The 20,936-nt window shown below is 35.2% G+C and overlaps 1 protein-coding gene across 1 annotated transcript in view; it reads right to left on the bottom strand.

The window, feature by feature from the left end:
- Positions 1–6,505: 6,505 nt before the first annotated feature.
- Positions 6,506–20,936, bottom strand: part of LOC139973992 (techylectin-5B-like) — a 116,180-nt gene continuing 101,749 nt past the window's right edge. The window contains exons 7-8 of the mRNA XM_071980903.1: positions 8,260–8,524; positions 6,506–6,869 (exon numbers count right to left, since the gene is read on the bottom strand). Coding sequence (XP_071837004.1) covers positions 6,640–6,869; positions 8,260–8,524 — 495 coding nt within the window. The 3' untranslated portion in view covers positions 6,506–6,639. The remainder of the gene's footprint in view (positions 6,870–8,259; positions 8,525–20,936) is intronic.

Raw genomic sequence — 20,936 nt, 5'->3', positions numbered from 1 at the left:
TTTTTCGCCCAGCACATTTTGATGATAATTTAATAAGTTTTACCATAACCAAAATCTGGGAGAATATATGGCACAGAATAGGAATATAGCACCACCTAAGCATACTTCATGTGCAAAATTTGTCCATTTGGGGGGGGTACCCCACCCATGAAATCCCTCTCCCAGGGTGTGGATCACACTACCGCCCAATCTGCCTGGCACTCAAATATTCATGAGCACTTCCCTGCTATGCGTACAGTATGCATTCTGATATATTATTAACTTTGCACATCCCGGTATTATTTGTCTTTTTCAGTTGAAGGTGTGCGCCCAATTAAGAAACTCGAAATAAGTCTACATTTTAACTAGGTCTGCAGTCTACTACTGTAGGACTGTATATGACTAACCAGATTTAGGACATTGGACACATTTATTCATTTATTGTATTATGTTATATTAATGACATAGACATGTAGTGCTAAATATGGTGCTAATACAGCCACTGGAGGTCTGTAAATGTGTGGGACCCAAAAATGTTCAAACCCCACAAGTGAATGATAACAGTACCTGTAGTATTTTTCCTTATCTCTGAAAAATAAAGACATTTACCAATCTTGTAGAATGTGGTACCTACCTGTCTGAAGCAGTTTGTGTTCAAAAATTGCACTTTTATTCTTTTCTCTTTATGTTTTTATTACAATGAGTGCAAGTTACAATCTCAGTGAATAAACGAACATAACATTTATGCTGGCTCCAACCCAGTTACCTTGGCTATGAGCCTGAATGTCTCTTTTGCAATTAAAATCAAATAAATCATATCTTGGAAAATCATTTGAACAGGTATATCTTTGTGACACTTCTGTCCTCACACAATGCCATAAATATGTCTTTTTTCCATTTTCATTTCACATTACAGATGTACAGAACATCCTTTAGAGGAACAGTACAGCACAGCATAGCGTTATGGCATGATGGATGTTTTGCAAGCAGATATAAGGGTTGGAACTGGAAGTATTTGTGTTGGATTGTTTCATTAATAAATGTGTGCTTCTCTACTTTACGTAAGATGATTGTCATATTTCTTGTTCTCCAGTGAAAGCTATGGATTTGCATAGTGAACGTTGTTAACATGGATACGGACAATTTTGAAATAGCTGATGTCAAAGCAGTTTCTCAGCTTATTTTAATACCATACATCAAGGACACAAGAGTGGACAATGGGAGTAACAAGTATCCAGAATGTAGATATCACAAGGCTTCAAGACAATTGGACAAACTGTACCATAACAGACAACAACAAACATGGTGTCTCAGTAAAATGAAGTTACTAAGCTAGTGCAATGTATCATAGGAATTTATCTTCTCCATGGTGTCAAACATTGATTGTTGCATTCAGTACGTTATGTATCCTTCTCCTTTCTGTAGTATTTAGCATTGATTTGCATGTTCATTCATAGTGTAAGTAAACTACATAATTGATGTCATCAAAGTTACAACTGTGTCATATTAAATAAGTAAATGATTGAAATATTGGTTTCACTACATACTTGATTGTACACTATTTGGCTTTCCATGATAGCAATATCTGATCTTTTTAATTACTGTAGTTTGTTCAGTCATACCAGTAGTTCTAATGTGACATTGATCTTGGGTTATTTATTGTTGGTACAGAATAACTTGTCTTTATTTTGTATTGTGTGAGATCAATTTAACATAACATATTTTGTGATGTCATAGAGTGTTGAAGAGGTACTCTAACTTGCAGCTAGTAGTGATAAAACAGTTCATTCAGTGCTCTCATGATAACCCCAGTCCGGCCCAGTGGCAGATGGAGATAGTGGCAGATGGAGATGTTTGAAATGCAGGGGACATTATAGGGTCTTTTGAAGTTTTGGCAAAAGTTATTTTGCATGTAAAGCTGCTATACTTACTGTATGATGGAGAAGTTCCACAATGGAGGCATGGCGTCTCCTAGCCTTATTTGGGTATATGTCCTTGCATTCCGTATTTTGAACACTGCCCTACTATTGTTTGTATTGCTTATTCTAAAGTTAGGTAAGTCAGTATTGTAACATGTTTTTATTTGTAACACATTGATTGCATCTGTACAGTTCTTACATTGAGTTCAACTATATACAATAACCATGAGCAGGGAAAACTTACCACTATCTCACTTGCATTTCTTAATGTTCAAGTGACCATATTCATACTTTAACCAAAGCATTTCTTCCATATTAGATAGTGTTTATCCAGAGTAGGTTACAGGATATTTTCAAGGTGGGCTATGTAGTATTGTCCCCAATTTAGCATGCTATAATTGCTAGAATATTTAATATGTTCCTAGAGGTATTTACTTTCCAAATTGTTCGAAGGCATTTTAATTGAAAGCATAAGATGCCTGAATGTCCCCGTGAGGTAAATTTCCTGGAAGGTGGTAATAAAACCAGTTTCAAAACTTTGACCAAAGGTAACCATATTTGAATATCTGGTTTAATTGGGGCCAATACAGCATACTCTGGTCGAGAGTTGGTGTGGAAGCCATTATATGTTTGTAGTAATGCAGTAAAATGTAGTAAAGGCAGCTGGAGGAGTCCAGTTTACCCCTGTGCCGAAGGTCATTCATCTTTTAGGTTTTTTTGGAGAACACTTTAACCTTCCCAACCACAGAGCTCCCAACTGACCCACAATTCGCGGGTTGGACCCGCATTCTAACACCCAAAGCCCCTGACCCGCTCAAGCATCCCAAAAACCTGCATTGTAATTGACAAGTAAACATACAAAAAATTGCATCAAATTTGGACTTAGCAGCCATCATTTCTTTAGCATTAAGCATAATAGAGTATAAAACCTCCTTTACATCATCATTTGAACCTCAAATTAGGCTATATTTCATTTCATTGGGGCGAGCAGCGAACATTTTCATGCCACGGGCAAGAATGAATTATCACCTACTACTCAATTTATTGATGTTACACACAAAAAAATGCATATTTCTCAAAAAATTGTGGGTGACAAAAGCCTTTCTAGGTGCCACCAGTTTACATGTAGGCATCACCAGGATTCAAAAAAAAATAAAAAGGGGAGGGAGACATCCCCCATATACCCCTCCCCCAGGACGGCAATTCGTGGCATGGACCAGCATTTGCCTTCTCAAGAGTTGGGAGCTATGCAACCATACCATTAACGACATGTCTCTATAGGCCCAGGGGATTGAATCCTTAGGTAGCCGTCCTGAGCTAGTGCAAATCAGCAGAGAGAGGTTGTGGATGCTACGCCTTCGCACCATTCAACCTCATGGGCTCAACATTCAGGAAGGACATGACTAACTTTTCTTCATTCCCCTCCTTCTCCCCTTGCCCCCCTCCCCCATTACTCCTCTTCACATAGCTTTTTCCACCCCTTTTTTTCTCCAAACTTTTCTGCCGTTGTCCTTCTCCAGTTTATTCCCTACCCCTTCCCTTAATCCTCTCTTTGTCCCTCCACTGTTTATCTCCTACCTATCCTCTTCCCCTGTTGGTTTTTATCTTTCATTCTTCTCTCCATCCCTTGTCTACTAATCCCCTTACATCTATCTCTTTGTGTTCACCATGCTCATTAACCTGTCTGTATTATGTGCGTGTTTTTTCTACACAGGCTCTCTAGTGGATAAGCTGTTTGCTCACTGTTTTATTTTATTTTGAACTCAAGTATTGAAGAACGTTAAGCCAGAAGCAAGTCGTTTCGTCAAATAACAGTACATAAGCAGCACACATTCAGTCACATGTTTATAGAGAATAACACGACGAAACTATTCGCATTTTATTTCTTCAGCAATATCTCCAACAAAAATTGGCAGCACGAGATCATACGGGCCCATATGACTTTCCATAACAACTATCTGCTGCTACGAGCTGGTATAGCGTTTTCCCAGCAGTACAATATGCACTGTTCCATATAGCAAATCGAAAAATTGCGTAACTCGAATAGCACACAGTACAATTACACAGTGTGCCTATAGGTTACGCAACACTGAGAGGCAGATTAGAATCTCGGAAATCTGATACCTTCGCGGTAACGGTACCCATTTGCGTATGCTGTTTATAGCTAAGGATGAGAATGCCATATTAAAGAAATGAATATGTTGCCGCTGTGAGAAGAGGGCAGCATTGTTTTTATTTTTTAATCGGGGAATACGTTGAGACAAGATTTTTTATTTTAGCAATTTCCTAGCTGAGAGTGTGCCTTTAATAAAACAAGTTGTATGTACTGGTTTCTTTAAATTCTAATTATATTTCTAATTAATTAATTATTTTTCTAAAAATTAATTCTATAATAAAGCAGTTTTCACTACACATGTATTTCCTTGCCATGCTATTATGAACCATTGTTTACTGTTAATATATGAAAACATTTCCAACCCATTTCATGATAATAACATTTCTGTAATCCAAATCATCATAGTGACCCCACCTTTCCCGTAGCTATATCAAATAATAAAAAAAAAAAAAAATTGTAAAGTTAGTTTCAAACCATGAATTTGGTGAATAACTTACAATCTTTTACAACGCAGGAGCCACTAAATCATTTATATTTAGTATGTTACCCACCTACTGCTCTACTGTATGTCCCAAGTCCCGACAGGCGGTAGTTGTCACTCTCACCATTGCTGAGAATTCGTTGTATAATTATTAACAGGTGACTTTAATTCGTTTATGTCACTCGTTTCAGTCCCGTGCTTGTGTGTTTCTATCCTTTACACTTCAGTATAATCGTTCTATTTAAACAATGATAAATCACTATAACCGAATAAAAAACACACCCAACTGGTTCTAGTTCGATAAAACTCGGCGTTCGAAAACAACAAGCCGATGACGTCATATTAAAGCTTCAATTGAATGTGTCACACTTACGCAGTCACGCGAGACGAGTTGTAGTCGGTTGCAGTCGGTTTAGGACATTCACCTATACATAATACATTTTACAGTAACTAAGAAATGAGTAATGAAATTATTTTGTATCGGGAATCAAGTGAAGGATCGAGAGGAGCATGGCAATGTTTCTGACAATTGATAGATACCCTTAATATTTATTGAAATGGCATGCAAGAAGGAACTTGTCAAATATTTGATAGGACACTTTGAATTGTTTTCTTTCAACGTGAGAGAAAGTGTCGGCCTATTTGGTGGTAGGAGAGGGGATTGTTACTGGAGGAGTGGTGAGTGAGGGGACAAGCGAACAATTTAGGGAGAAAACATTTTGGAAGTGCAAAAGCGCACGTTTGTTAAGTTCAAAGTCCCCGGAAATAGTTTGAATTTGAGATATCTCTTGTTCTTTCTTAGCGACTTTAAGAACGAGACCACATATCGGAAAGATGAATTTCAATTTTTGTGGGAGGAATTCTAAGCCCGGAAGCGGCAGTGGTCTCAGACATCTCACTTGTAGCTGTTTATCGTAAGCACAGAGAAACACTTTCGAGGTTCCAATTTCTTTGAGCCTGTAGGTATCCAGGGAGCGAAGCCCAGGAAGTTATAGCGCTTGTTAGCCTACACAAACAAATTTTTGGACGTCAAATAATTTGTTTCGGTTTCTTTTACAGCAGCGACCGAGCGGGAGGTAGTTGGGAAGGAGGGGGTGGGGGGGGGGGGAAACTGAGGAAACATGTTGATTTGAGGGAGTCCCCTACTCCCTTTGCGCCGCCACTGATGAGACAAACACGTATACAGAAATAATGGAAATAGATTCATAAAACGGAGTTCGTAAACCGTCTCTTCTAGAATTATACGTTTCCTGTAGATTCCCAGAAGCTGTTTCTTGCGTAAATTTCATAGCATAACATAGATTATACCTATCTGCTTGACCGACCACCATGTATAGGTGGCGTCGGGGGTACTCCCGAAAGAAGACACAAATAAACCTAATTGACGTCAAGTGATGTTTTCCGAGTTATATTTAGACTTTAAATTATGCCTAAAATTAGGTATAATCACTATCACTCATTCTGAAACTTTGAGTTTGGAGGGGGGGGGGGGGGGGAGGTGGTTGGTACAATACCAAAAACATACTGGGTGCGAGCCTGAAGGGGAACATTACTACGAAGGGGTGTTCTGTTTGCATTAAGGAAATCTTGTTTAATATTAGGGTGAATGTGTCATTTTGTTTTAAACTGTTTTATAATTTCAATAAAAATAGCCTATTCGACAATCAATTTGAGGCGCGCTCCTTGAATTCCATTTTGTATCCTAACTGTAAAATCAATTAGCTTATCCTATCTAAATCATATACATTTCCTTATCTTTTGTAGATGACACTATTTTTTTTCTTTCTAAAAAAAAAACGTATGTGAAGTGGGGTAGGAGGGGGGGGGGCACTTGCACCTATGGCTGAGCCACTCTGTATTGTCATTTTTTTTTCATTTCCATTTAATCTATTTCAATTGTAATTTTTCACAAATCGTATCAAACTCCTTTTTATTTCATCATATTCAATCGAATGTTTAACGGGAAAATAAATTAGATAAATTAACTTGGACAGAATGCGAGTAGTGCCATTACACATTGGACAAGTAGTTCTATTTATTTGCAAATAAAAAACATTCAATTGCTCTAAAAATTAATATCTCTTGTATTTTTAATTTCGTTGATCAGCGATGAAACAGTTTTCTTCCTTCGTCAGCTCCAATATCTAGATAGGGCGAATCTTCATCTCTGAAAATTTGAGATAATTATTGCTTCCGGGTATGTAATACCAACGATAGTAATAATTCTCGTAGACACCGTTCAGGTTAGAGTAAATATTACAAGCATTGTACCACCACGCACCACTATAATAAGTTGCACAGTTATAACTATAAGCGTCATTGTCTCGGTCCTTTGTTGTAAACTGCTGGTTCCGGTGATAACTTAGAGAATCTCCTAGAAGAAAGAATCAAATACAAAGACACACCGTCAATGCCAATCATCAAGATACATCTAATACATGCTAAACCTTGTATACTTCATTTTCTGTAATTACATCGCACTATAATATACTTAGTCTGGTTGCTTAATTATTTAAATGTAAATTGTGATATGCAAATTTGTAAATCTAGTTTTAGGGTAAACAAGATCTTGCACTGCTTTTACTGTTTCTGTTATCGATAATCCATATATGCTATACGTTGTTGATTTATATTTTATGGTAGTTAGATTTACACATATGACCATATTCTCTCTTTTATTGCACATCATACTAGATCATTACATTCCTGGTTTGTCACTAAGAGGAAGGCACCTTATCATCGAGGATCATCATGTAGCCGTTAAATATTTAATTAGCTGATCACAAATGCGACAATCGTCATTTTGTATAACCTTCTTAATAAATTATGTACAGAATGCTTTTATAATTTTCCAGAGTAAGATTCACTTGTTGTGATATTGAACTATTAAGTAATCGCAATAGTATTGGTGTCTACATTCGTTCGTGGTTTGGTATTGTAAACCAATGTATGAGAGGTGTTATTGCATGTATGCATTGTGATGAAATAAATTAACATAATTGTTGCATGTGTATTGTTAACGTTATGTGAGATGTCATACTGAATGTTTTATTATCTAAGATATATTTTTCACTTGGGTTAAAAAAACAAGTTTCGCGCAATAGATGTAACAGTTCAAAGGCCCCACTCCCATTATTCGTCTCATAGAAATTAACAAATGTGAGAATGTGTAGATCCTTTCTAAATGTTCTGAGCATGTCAGTCAGTTATTTACTACTTTTAAAACCAAACGAAGACAACAAACACTCGTCTGTGGATTGATAACGTGAATAATATGAATTTTAAGTTCAAATGTGTGTATTGTTTACCCTTTGGACTGACTTTACCCTTTTCTAATAGGTGATACAGACAGAATTCTCTTCCTGCCTGTATTTATCAGTTAGTCGTTGATTTTAACTAATGGTTCAACGATGCTTATAATTAGTTTCCAGCCGGTACAATTTTGAAGGTATTTAACAATGTTGACAGGATTGTGGAACTGGTAACTATAACAGACAACTGTAGGTAGTTTCCTATTTTGATGCAACTTTCCATTCTCGGGCTTTTAATTACAAATAGAATCTATCTTTCATCTGCTTGGCCTTCCTACCTTGTTATTTACTTGTTTCCCTAAGATAATGTCAGTATATACTATACTTAACTAAAGTTATATTATATTTCTAGAGAGAGGTAGTATCGATGAAACGATAACCTGGTGGTGTCTCATTATAAAGTTATGCCAAAATACTGTAATTAATATTAAAGGAGACGTGTAGGCTACAAACCTGCTGTTCCACTGTAGGTCCCAAGACCGGATAACCGATAGTTGTCGCTTTCGACGTTTGTCCTAAAAAAGTCAAACTTGGCGTAGTATGGAGCTCCATATCTATTCACTAAGTCGATTCTGATTTCATATCTCTTTTGGTTGGTTAAGAAATAAAGTTTATCATTTCCGAGCCAAAAATTAATATTTAAATTTCCAAATCCTTGCTTGTAGCTGTTCCATCCAAGGTAGAAGTCCTGACTACCATCGACACGACGTTGGAACACCTTAAAGATTTGAAAATGATAAAAATAGTTGATAACACAAAGTTGAATAATATTTGTGGCCTCCCGGGTGTGAAATCTGAAATATCATATTCTCAAAATGGTATACCTATTATGCTAATTTGATACGTAAAAACTATTAACCTGTTAATGTAAATAGTTTAAAGGTAGAATAAAGCAAACTTTCTCAATCATGGAGGTATACAGAATACACATTCTGATATTCGCAATATGTAAACATGTCAATAGACTGTGGTACAATGTCAAAAATTTCTTGTATATAAAAACGAATATCATTAAAAACAATGAAAAAGAAAATAACGAAAAATTCCGACATTGGACATAGATCGGTGAAAAGAATAGTTACGATTAAAGTAAGTCTTACATTAGAGAAAAATGCATTCCAGTGCAATATCTACTAATGAACTATATAGTTCATCGTGTAATCTCCGTGCTTATCGTAGGCTATAACACTTACCGTCCATCCTCCTCCATCAGTCATGTTACAGTAAACCTCAAATGCTGACCCGGTCCATCCGGTCGGTTTGATTCTGTATATACCGCTCTTTCTGGTACTATCATCATCATAAATTTCCTGACAATCTTTAGGTGGTCTCGTGCAATTTACACCGTCCCCTCTGTAGCCATTAGCACAATAGCATTGTCTTATGTCATTTCGTACGCCACACTCCGCTTTAGGGCTGCATGCGTAACCTTCATCCCAGATGATCAGTCCGTTATTACAAACACCCTTTCTTGTACATCCAGAATTCACGAAAAAGTCACCTTCCTGTCAAAATTATCGTATGTTATGATTTAACATGTTTTAATATTACAGTATGCAGTCATCTCTTACTCCAGTTTGTACCAATTCTTTGAATTGAGATGAATGTTATACATAACAAAGCAGTAACGTACAATTTGTTTATTAAAGTAAAGAGTCGTTTTGTATAGCTGTAATGGATGGCTCCTGTACTTACTGCTACGATCGTCTGTCCTTCTGATACGTAACATCCACATTGTTCACGAGGTACACAGTCAGATCCCTTCATGAAGAATCCATCGGGACAAAAACAGACTTCACCATCAGTACAGACCTCATCCTGACAGATTCCTGGAGCTTCACAAGTTCGCTGACAAGCGGTACTGCAGTTATCAATGTCCATATTGCTAGGACAGAAGGTTAAAGCATCTGCAAGATAGAATTAATTGGAATTATTATTACATTAATGTTACTGGGAATGTATTTAACAATATGAAGTGAATTAAGTGTTTGATAAGTAAAGTTCAGATGTGTTCTTAAATCAAAGCTATGTTTGACCATAGATGGATGTACCAAATGGGCCAGAGAGGTTTGTCGATGATATTCCCCTGATGAACCTGCATATCCGTCATCTTATGTAATGTTTGACGACGTCACAAAACAATACATCTTTACTTATATCTAAGCATTGTAAGACATGTGGGTATGATTATGCATTGTAAACTAATTTATTCGTGATAACTCACCAGTATTCTCTCCAGAATAATTGCTGACGTTGCCCAGCTTGAAGTGACTGAAGGCGTCACTTATACGGAAATGATCGTAAGAAACCGGGAGTAAGTAACCGCTTGATGTGGTTATCTCAATCACCAGTTGATATTTCTTCTGGTTGGTCAACAAAGACAACTTCTCGTTGCCGAGCCAGAATTCATGAGAGAGAAACCCGAAGCCAGACTTGTAGCTGTCCCAGTCGCGCCGGAAATCGATGGACCCGTCTATGCGCCTTTGTATTACCTATGGACAGAGTCGTTACCGAAATGGTTTGTTAGTCACTGATCTTTCATTCGGTGTTTTAAATGTTGGCATCCATAACAGTCGTTTCTTTCTTTACTCAATAAAAACAGAACGTATTTTTGTTTACCACATGCAACTTGGTCACTTGTATTACTAACATCTTTACTACTCTTTCAGCTGCTGTGCTTCAGTCTGAAAATTGTCGAGAGAAGAGCGAGAAACCAGAGACATACCGTCCATCCACCGGAACTGTCGGTGTTATCACAGTAAACCTCAAATGGTTCCGGATAACCATCTGGTTTGATTATGGAGACACCGGAAGAGTTATGGGATGAACATTGCTCCTGGACTTCTTTGCAATCTCTCGGATAAGTCGATTGTTGATAGAAGAAAAATGATGACTGACCTAGGATATGATGGAATAAAAAAAAATAGTTGTCCTCATGTGTTACCTTTGTGTTTTTTTTCTTTGGTTACATATATAGCATACAAAGCGTTCTTAATTTACACTATTCGAAAGACCTCACACCCGTTGCTCTTCCAACAAAAAGTGACTTTAAGAAAAAATGTGGATCACTACGTACTATTCACTTCAATAGACTTATCTGACATGATTTCTGACGACTATTGTGAATTTGAATGCCCAAAAATACCTGAAATCAGCTTCCATTAATAAAATTCATATATGTAAATGAATAACAGGAGAGTGACTTTGTTGTTTTAAACAATTGAATAGAGAAACAAAGTTTATGGATACAACATGATTCAAATCAGTGACCTCTGGATATCAAGCTCTGAAAAAGATTTCAAACTTTTTAAAAACAGGTTCGTATTATATTCCGAGTCAATGTGAAGTATGTGTCCCATTTACGTTGAGAATTATTAATGGCAATACTTACTAGGCGTAATAATAATAATAATAACAGAGATTTATAATGCGCACATATCCACCCTATAGGGTGCTCAAGGCGCAACATGGAAAAAAGTCAAATAAAACTACTGGAAAGCTTCACGCATAAGGTGAGTTTTAAGGTGTTTCTTGAAAGCTGCAATACTGGTGCATGACTTCAGTTCATATGGTAAAGTGTTCCAAAGGCGTGGGGCGGCAACCCTGAAGACCTGTCACCCCACAAATGTTTAGACCTGTGTTCCTGGAGGTTAAGCGTGCTGCTTGAACGAAGATTCCGTGATGGAGAGTACAATTGGAGTAATTCTGAAAAATATATAGGAGCCATGTTATTAAGTGATTTAAAAACAATGAGTAGAATTTTGTAGATAATCCTATAAGAAATAGGTAGCCAGTGTAGATCTCGTAGTATAGGTGTTATATAAGACGATTTTCTTGACAAAGTTACAACTCTAGCTGCAGTATTTTGAAGACGTTGAAGTCGGGAGAGCTGAGATTGTGGTAAACCAAAGAGTAAGGCATTTCCATTATCCAGACGAGAAGTGATAAATGAATGAACGATTTGTTCAGCAGCAACACGATTTAAGTACTTTCGAATCCTACCAATGTTCCGAATGTGTAATGAGGATGAACGGATAACATTAGAGATATGTGGCTTCATCGTCATGAAAGAATCAAAGACCACTCCTAGACTTCTAGCTTGAGAAACAGGAACAATTTGTGAGTCCCCAATTCGTATAAAAGGGAGACTGATCTTTGATAGTAGTTGCCGAGATCCGAAAAGCACAAATTCAGTTTTATCATCATTCAGTTTAAGGAAGTTTTGCTGCATCCAACACCGAATTTCTTGTATACAATTTTCCATAATTCTGAGTGATGAGTCAGCATCGTGTTGACAGGATTTGAATGAGAAGTAGATCTGAGTGTCATCAGCATAAACATGATACTGGAGATTATACTTGAGGATAATATCTCGAACTGGATAAGTATGGATAGTGAAGAGTTGAGGACCCAAAACCGAGCTTTGTGGAACAGAGTAGTCGAGAACAACAGCATCGGAGATGGCATTACCGATGCAGATATGTTGTGTACTTGAATAAATCGATTAACAAAACAAGTAGTGAGTGCCTGTTAAATAGATTTGGGGTCGCAAAGATGTCGGTTACTATATGGGTGCAACAATCTTTTCATTGAAATTGGTTCATTTAAAATTAGAAAGAAAATGTATTCCAATTGAAATAAGAGGAACGAGAGGGGGGCGGGTGATGGACACATATCACTCGCATCGCTTTTGTTTATTCTCAAGATGTCCATTCCAAAATATTTTCGCCAACAAGCTCACATGTTTCTCTCTCACACAACGGGAGTGGGAGGAAGAAAAAATGTATCGCCAAGGCATGGAGTGTTTGAATCTATTTAGAGGTGTTAAAAGATATTGGTAATATACCTTTACAAGAAACATGGTATAGGTAAACACTAAACAGAATTCAAATAAACATCCTAATCCCACTACAAATAATCATTACTCACAAATCCTTCGACGGCTCATTTGACAACGCTCGAATAATAATGAATCAAAATGCAAATTACATGTGTAGACTAGCAGATGAAAATGATTGTACTCAGTTGTGTTTACGTTTTTACAACGATAACTCTTTCTTCTACAATTCTAACTTGCATTCCCCAATATTAAACCTTCCTGGTTGACAAAAAAATAATTGATATAGGCATTGTCGTTCTTTCTAAGCAGAGAATAATCTCAATCTTTGCATTCGAAATTTTACACTAAAGAGAAAAAAAATTACAAGACAGTTAAAGCGAAAATGCACTTATTTCATTTACATGCTGTAAGAGTTTTATATCAACCAGGAAACAATATAATTATACCATAATAAATTAAATCCTGATAAGTTCTTTTAAGTTTTTCATGTTGCCTTTTAAATCTCAACTATATTATTAATTTTTGGCCGGGGAGGTGTTAGGGAGTGGGAAGATTTAACATTTTCGTACCAGCTTTGTTAAACATAACGAAATCAATAAAGTGAGAAAGATTGAACAATGCACATGCAGTTTCAGGTTATGTTGTAAAAACATATCAACACTTTTTTTTAAGTGACAACGGAACCAGAAATAGCAAATTCAAGTATAGATTGCTCGCTAATGATACAGAATAAATAAATTACGACATATTTTTAAATCCTACACATGGCATTCCCTTTAAATGAATTGTAACTATTGTATTTTTCATAATAAAACAAACACAGATATGCTCCGAAATTTTAGTTTATTTTCAGAAGGAAATACTTTTCTTTACAATCGAAAATGGTGTTTAAAACTTCAAGGGAAAATATAGATAACAAGAGAGTTAATGAAAAATGCGAAATCTTCTGCTGGCTGACAACAAGTTGTGGCATTAGAACTTCCTCCATTATTTGTTATCTTACAGTTGTTCTTTTTCTTTCTAAGTTACACTTTATTTGTGTTGTTATTTATGATGTAAAAGTTATGTATCTACGAGTATGGGATTGGTGTAACTGTTAGTTGTGATCAAATTTAAGTAAAGTCAAGTGCCTTTTTAAAGGTACTATGACATACTTGGTTAAGAAATGTATACCAATAGCTAATAGTATTGACCAGCTAACATAACAATGATACACATAGGTAGCCTATATGTACAAACGTATCGTCAATATATAAAGTATCAATGTTCAGCAATATAATTGCAGCGTTAAATTAAAAACATCTCGTCGCATTGATCTAAATTATGAAGACACAAACAAATAGAAGATCAAATCAACAAAATAGTGAATTTTTGAAGATTTTTAAAAGTCTCAGCATATTTAGTTGGATATAAGGTCTTTTCAAATTTATCCTGTATCAAGTATTCTTTTCTCTAAGTAAAGTGGTCGAGAGAAGCTATCGGAGGTTTTATTGCGAAACCGCAATGACTTTGGACTTAATATTCTTATAAGACATTTGCTGGAATAGGTTAAGATCTGTTGAACCAAGAATATATATTGATCGTGAAACGTATTACGTTGTATGAGCTATGATTAATGATAATGATTTTCAAATTTCATTGGAATTAAGCAAAGTATGTGTTTTCTTTATTTTTTATAGTACATATCAATGTTTCACATTTACTTAGGATCTCCTGATTTTTGTTTGTAAATAAAACAAATCTTTTCATGAAAATAACCACAAACCACATACTTTTGTCTATGAATGTAAAAACAAATATTAATAAGTTTAGGCCTACATCAACAAGGTTGCATATTACGTTGAAGAGCAATTTATCTTACCAGTATTTAGTTGAACGTTTTACTCTTAGTAATCAAATTGACAGTGCACATTTCGTCCGTTTCCTAATTTTTTGAAAACTATAATTTATATCAAGTCAAAACATTCTTTTCTCGTTAATTTTTATAAAGTTAAGAAACTGAAGCGATATATTCAAAGTGTGGGTATGTAAATCTTAGCTATTACGTTTCTATTAATATAATCCAAACTACCGTATTTGATTTATACTTTCGGTAAAAGTTGCATTATGACAGTCTGCACTTTGTTTGCTATTATTAGTATTAAATCATATTAACAATTTTAGCACGTCTTTAATGAACACATGAAAGTTCTGAATTTGTGCCGGTGATATACAATAAACATGTTAAATTGCAGTTGTTAAGTTATAGCTGGGGAATACTGGTTTATAAACTACAACCTTAACAAGAGGTAAATATTTATACCTCTTTTATACCTATTATATTTATGTAACTTTTAATTTTCACTACATGTTTGTGTCTTAAATGGTTCCAGAGCGTTACTAAGTTATTATTAATATTACAATAAACTAATTTATTTGAAAGATTAGAAAAATCCCATACCTGATATTCGATCTATCATCTACTACATTTACATACAACTAGTGGCTTCTTCAACGCATTGCAGAAAGTATGCATGTTTACGCTTTTAATTTCTGAGATGAATATAAAACATGAAAACACTAGAGAGCATTATATTTAATTAATTAAAATCTGATTTCAATATCTTTGCCAAAAATATAAATATTTAATGATTTTCGAATCTCTTTTTTTGTGTGGAATTTTCTTGAATCGTTACAAAATAGTCAAAAGGAGACTTGCTGTTCAAGATTTGATTGCTTGTCTTTTGTTTCAATTTCGAGACTCTTTTGTGGGAAGTTTAAAATAAATATAAAGTACTTAAATTAATCTGGAAAAAAAAGATATACCTGAATCTACTCAAACTTTAACTCCAATTACTGAAATATCCTTCGCGTTTATTATTATTGAGTTGAATTATTTGTCACGCACTTTTGAAGCGATACAGAACATCATTTTTACTTCAATACAGACTAATACAGGATTCCAAAAGATGAACATTGTATCGAGTTTAAGGAATTATGATGTCTCCATTTCAAATATCTTATACCATCATTTAAACAATTAAAATACTACTTTAAAATAAAGTCAAATGGAAAATTGCTATTCAAGATTTAAACATTTTTACTTTGTTATAAAATTCATCTGAAAAAAAGTATATCTTAATCGACTTCAACGTTTACTCCAAACACTTCAATATCCTTTGCGTTTACTTTTTGAATGATTTGTTAAGGACTTTTGAAGCGTTACAGACAACCATGTTTATTTCGATACAGATCACTACAATATACCAAATATGAAAATTTCATGGATTTGAGGAATTATCATATCTCCATTTCCAATATCGTATATCATCTTTGAACAATAAAAACTTAAGTTTCAAATTATGTTATTTTTTCTGTGTGCTACATTAGAAGGCACCAAAATAAAATTTGACTTTGACATTTATGCTGGGCTTAACTAAAAAATATAAAAGTAATGCAACTTACCGATTCACAAAAAACGAGGCAGCTCGTGGTCCACAAGAAAAATAAAAATTTGAACAGTGAATAAAACTTGCTGATCATTTTGACGAAAGAGTGGAATCTTTTCTGGTGACTCGCCCCTCTCTGAATTCAAGTTGATAATGACTTTCATCTCTGTCAATGGCATAACGTACCTTGCATCGAGTAATTTAGAATGTACGGTAGAAAATACTGAACATTTGTAACTCATTTAGAAAAGGAATTAAAGTAAAATGGTAGTTTCCACTAAATGTTGTCTCTTATGCGCATCGGTAGACAGAAGAACAAGGAAGTCAAACCTCTGTGAACACGGATATTGAGACTACTGAAATCGTACAGTACAAACTATGAGTCAGCCATCTTGATATGATTATTCCCCTCGTGATCTCTTTCGGGAAACACAACTGTGATTTTTGGTCAATTCCATAACTTTAAGCTAACTTTAATAGCCGTGGTTTAAATGAATATTACTTAAATTAAATAAACTTAAATATTTCTGTATTCAGAAGAAAACTAAACTGTAGAAAAAAGGGTTGAAAGAAGACTGCACATATAGGAAGCCAATCTAGGACTTATCGAGGTTTTAATTTCCCGTCAAATCCTGTCCTTCTTTTTAACTTCCTGACGAAACAATGGAAGAACAATGTTATACGCTGACAGTAAACTGAAGGCGGTACATCACCGTAGATATATATTACAAGTAGGGCTATACTGATGGAGAAGTAAAACTAGCCATTAACAGTCAAATCCACTTGAACACATCTACATCAACGTCTGTAGTGTTTCGAGTGGGGATTGTTACTTTATCAATTGCATATAAATACACTGGTCTGAAGACTTATATAGGTCTGACAACTATAGTTTTGAATAATTGTGGTATTTTGAATATTTCTTTTTGCAAGAGCTTATATTTTGTGGTAAGAAAGTGAAGCGTTTGCTTATAGCAAATTGCATCCTGAAAAATTAACTTCTTATCGTTATTCAAGAAACTATTACATTTTCCACACATCACAATCACCTTTCATTAGTAATAGGCTTTTCTTGCAGGAAATATAACTTTGGGGAAATGTTTCGTTCATATCGTCATGTCTGTCAAGCCATTGGAAAGAATACGTGTATATAGCGCAACATTTAGTAATTTTTAAATATCTCGAAGTTTATATGTTTACCCACTAATTGCTTCGTGGAAAATATGATATTTACAGAAATAATGCCACTGAGCCATTGTTTGTAAATTTAAAGCAATTTAAAAGTGTAGGAGAGAATTTTTATTCTTTGTAAGTAGATTTTAGGTCGTCGTAGGAGATTTTACATTTTTGCTATTTTTTTAGTTGAAAAGCAACCTTTACCAATCAATTTACACTATTAGAATATTAAGAATATTAAGTCAATTACGCGAGACATGATTGTTGTAGCATTTTGTGTTTAAAGGTATAAGATTTATAGAGCGTACTCTTAGCTGGAGTTTCGGATAAAGATATGTGATGTATGAGCAATTATTTAGGTTGTCAAAGGGAAGGATGTGCAAACCTCTTGAATCGGTTCTGTGAATAGTAAATATGACGAACGTAGCACCTATTCCGAAAATGAAGAAGATTCGAAATGTTATAACATTAATTCGTGAAGTTGCCTCGGGGTTCTGTATTAATGCAGTACTCATACAGTGGTCGCGAAGCAAAACAATATAATTCAATGTCCCACAAAGTAGTAGGTAAATTCCTCGAAAGCGAATCATTTATCAAAAAAGAAACCATATAAATGTTGTGGATTCAAACGACATACTTATAATTTCTTCACTAATCTATTTATTCTATTCTATTTTTATAGTAAGATGATACTGCACTTGCTTTCTTACTCTGTTTCTTGATTCTTTTCACGCTTACATAAGCCTTTTAGATAGGGTTAGTAAAATGTGTAACGATTATGGCAATTTATTAGAACAGAGGCACGGACTATAAAATCTACCAAAATTAGTATTGAAGACATTTGAATTCGTATTTATTGGAGAAAACAAAAATCGAATTTGGATATTGAAGATGACCTTGGAGAATCTGCAATATTTACTTACATATTTAGATATATTTTAAACGACATGTTATCCCAATAATCTTCTTAAAGCAACGTTTGCAGTTGAATTTAATGTTATCACTATTCCATACTAACATTTCAATTGCTGAACACATTTCTACATTAAAGCTTAATTTCAGATAATTAACTTACAAAAGATTAAAATATTCCAATAGTATTAATATGATATGAATGTTTTTGAGTGCAAGAAAAATATGTATTGTGACAATTTCTTTTAATAGTTAATTGTTATCCTTCATTAAGAATACATATGTCAGATTATGGGTTCGCCGGAAAAAATCCTTATAATCAACATCAGTTTGTGTATTAATTTGTCTTGTTGTCTGTATGGGTTCTGTGTAACTAATCCATATAAGAAATATCACTGGAAATAGTAAGACCCGATGATTTTGTTGTTAACTACAGTCTCAGTTGCATGTTCGTTAATAGTCGTCGTTAAAAATGTTAACGTATTTGCAGAAAGTCTTAGTTTTATAACATGTTGGTATTTGCATATGGACTCTTTCATGTAGGGAGGGGGAGGAGCCTCTTCGCCCCATCATCTGGCAGAAAACGTGTCAAAAATTGTCCTTGGGTGAGACTTTTGAATTCAAGATTCATTATTTCATTGGTTTTAATTTTAGTTACTTGCATTAAGCCTGTTTGGATTACAATACAAGTTCTCGCATAGACATGTACGAGACCAATACGTGTAGATATGCCATGCTTAGAGTTGGACAATCGGTTTTTATTAGGCTATAAAGTTTTCCCACGAAAGTTATGACAGGGATAAATCTGAACTTCCCATTACACAGTAAGGAAAGTATTATACATTGCGGGTCAAATGACGTGCTCAATAACGTATTACTAATAGATGCCCTGTATGGTTTTTCAGTGCTACAAACGAATTTTATCCAATAATACTGCCCAAATAAAGTAATTTGTTGACTTAAAGGAGAATGTTTCCTTTCTTTTACGGCAGCCGACTTGGGCGGGGGGGGGAGGTGCTTTGGGAACATCCTGATTTTTGGAAATCCCTACTCCCTTGGCGCCGTCACTGGTGAGAGAAAACACACATAGAAATCACGGGAAATAGATTCATTACACGCCGTTTGTTAACCGTCCATTCTAGAGTTTACGTTTCCTGCAGAATCTCATCAGCTGTTTTCAGGCGGAAGTATCGTTCGAGTTTCAGACAATTCGTTACGGCTGAGTTGGTTTGTTTATGAAGTTAAATGCCAACGAAACATTATTCACAGCCACACGGTAGTTGTTTCTGTCGGTAACCGATGATTTTGAACGAATTGCGTCAAGTGGTAGTGACACCGACGGCAATTTGCCGACGATATCGTCGATTAAAAAATCCGTTAATTGTGTTCATGATATAAAATATTGGTGCCTTACTATATACACATCAATCCAAATATTGTCAATATTCATATAATTTCCCAGTTAAAGAAAAAAATGGAGGACTGTCCAAGACTCAGTAACATGCCTAGTTTAGTGATATCAAGACAGAGTTAAATTGTTTTTAATCGTGTTGCATATTATCATGATGTCAATATAGTGGTAGAGAAGAATGGAAGAAGTATAAGATATACGGGTTAATACGCTGACATGAGGAAATTTGATATTGTGTTTTAGCAAGGTAGCCTATGTATTTGACATATCAGTTAGGTTTTTTTTTCAAATTGATGTCACTCTACCACTCAAAGTAACATGAGTCATAGGTCATTATGACATCGAACGACTGCCTTGTGTCCTCTAGAAATAAAATATATAGCCGAAGTATTTGCATGAATTGTTTATTCTGTGGTATATATGTTGTTTTAGTCTAATATGTGTAGTTGTATTTATTTCATACTAGTGAGTACATGGGTTTGAGAAAAGGGAAAAGGGAAGAAATGTATGCACAGGAGTAAGACAATAACTGAAGTAAAACAATTCATAACAAGTTATCGTGCGCACTTTAGAACCGCTTGCTATAATATCAAGCACTTAGCCATTCTTTGTGGTATGGCGGGGAAAAACTATATTTTGTCCTCATTTTAGGAACCAGAGCAACTGCTTGCATTGGTAAACAGACTTTCCAGAACACCACATACATTTTACCCATCTGCCTGAACGATCACCATGTAGTTGGCGTGGGGGTTCTCCCCGGGAAAAAAACCCTTATAAACGTCAAGTGGTACATTCGGAGTTATATTTAGACTTAAATTATGCCTATAATTAGGTTTTACAACTATCACACATTCTGAAAGTCTCAAAGTCTCAAAGGAATGCGGGAGGGGTAGGGGGATAATTGGTGGTACAATAACAACAACACAATTGGCCCGAGCATGAATGGCGGAGGGGGGGGGGCGGCGAGTTCCTTTGAAGTGGTGTTCTGTTTCCATTAGGGAAATTTTGTTTATATTAGGGTAGATGTTTCATTTGCTTAAACTGTTTAATAATTTATAAAAAAAAAAGGAAGCCTTTTCGACAACCAATGGGAGGGGCGCTCCTTGTATTCCCCTTTGCATCCTTACCGTAAAAAACATGTCTATGCTTAGCATGTCTATATAATAAACATTATTTTGCCGTCCCTGTGTTTTTTTTCTAAAAGAATATGCGAATGGGGGGGGTGGCACTTGCACCTATGGCTACGCCCCTGTGCATTAGCTTTATTCCATTTCCTTTAATCTATTTCATTTACAATATTGCAAAGATCGTATCAAACTCCTTTATTCGTTTCAATTTATCCAATCGCACGTTTAAGTGGTAT

This window comes from Apostichopus japonicus, chromosome 9 (genome assembly GCF_037975245.1).
Source record: "Apostichopus japonicus isolate 1M-3 chromosome 9, ASM3797524v1, whole genome shotgun sequence".
NCBI lineage: Eukaryota > Metazoa > Echinodermata > Holothuroidea > Aspidochirotida > Stichopodidae > Apostichopus > Apostichopus japonicus.
The sequence above is the reverse complement of the archived record's forward strand: the minus strand, read 5'-3'. Positions and strand labels throughout refer to the sequence as shown.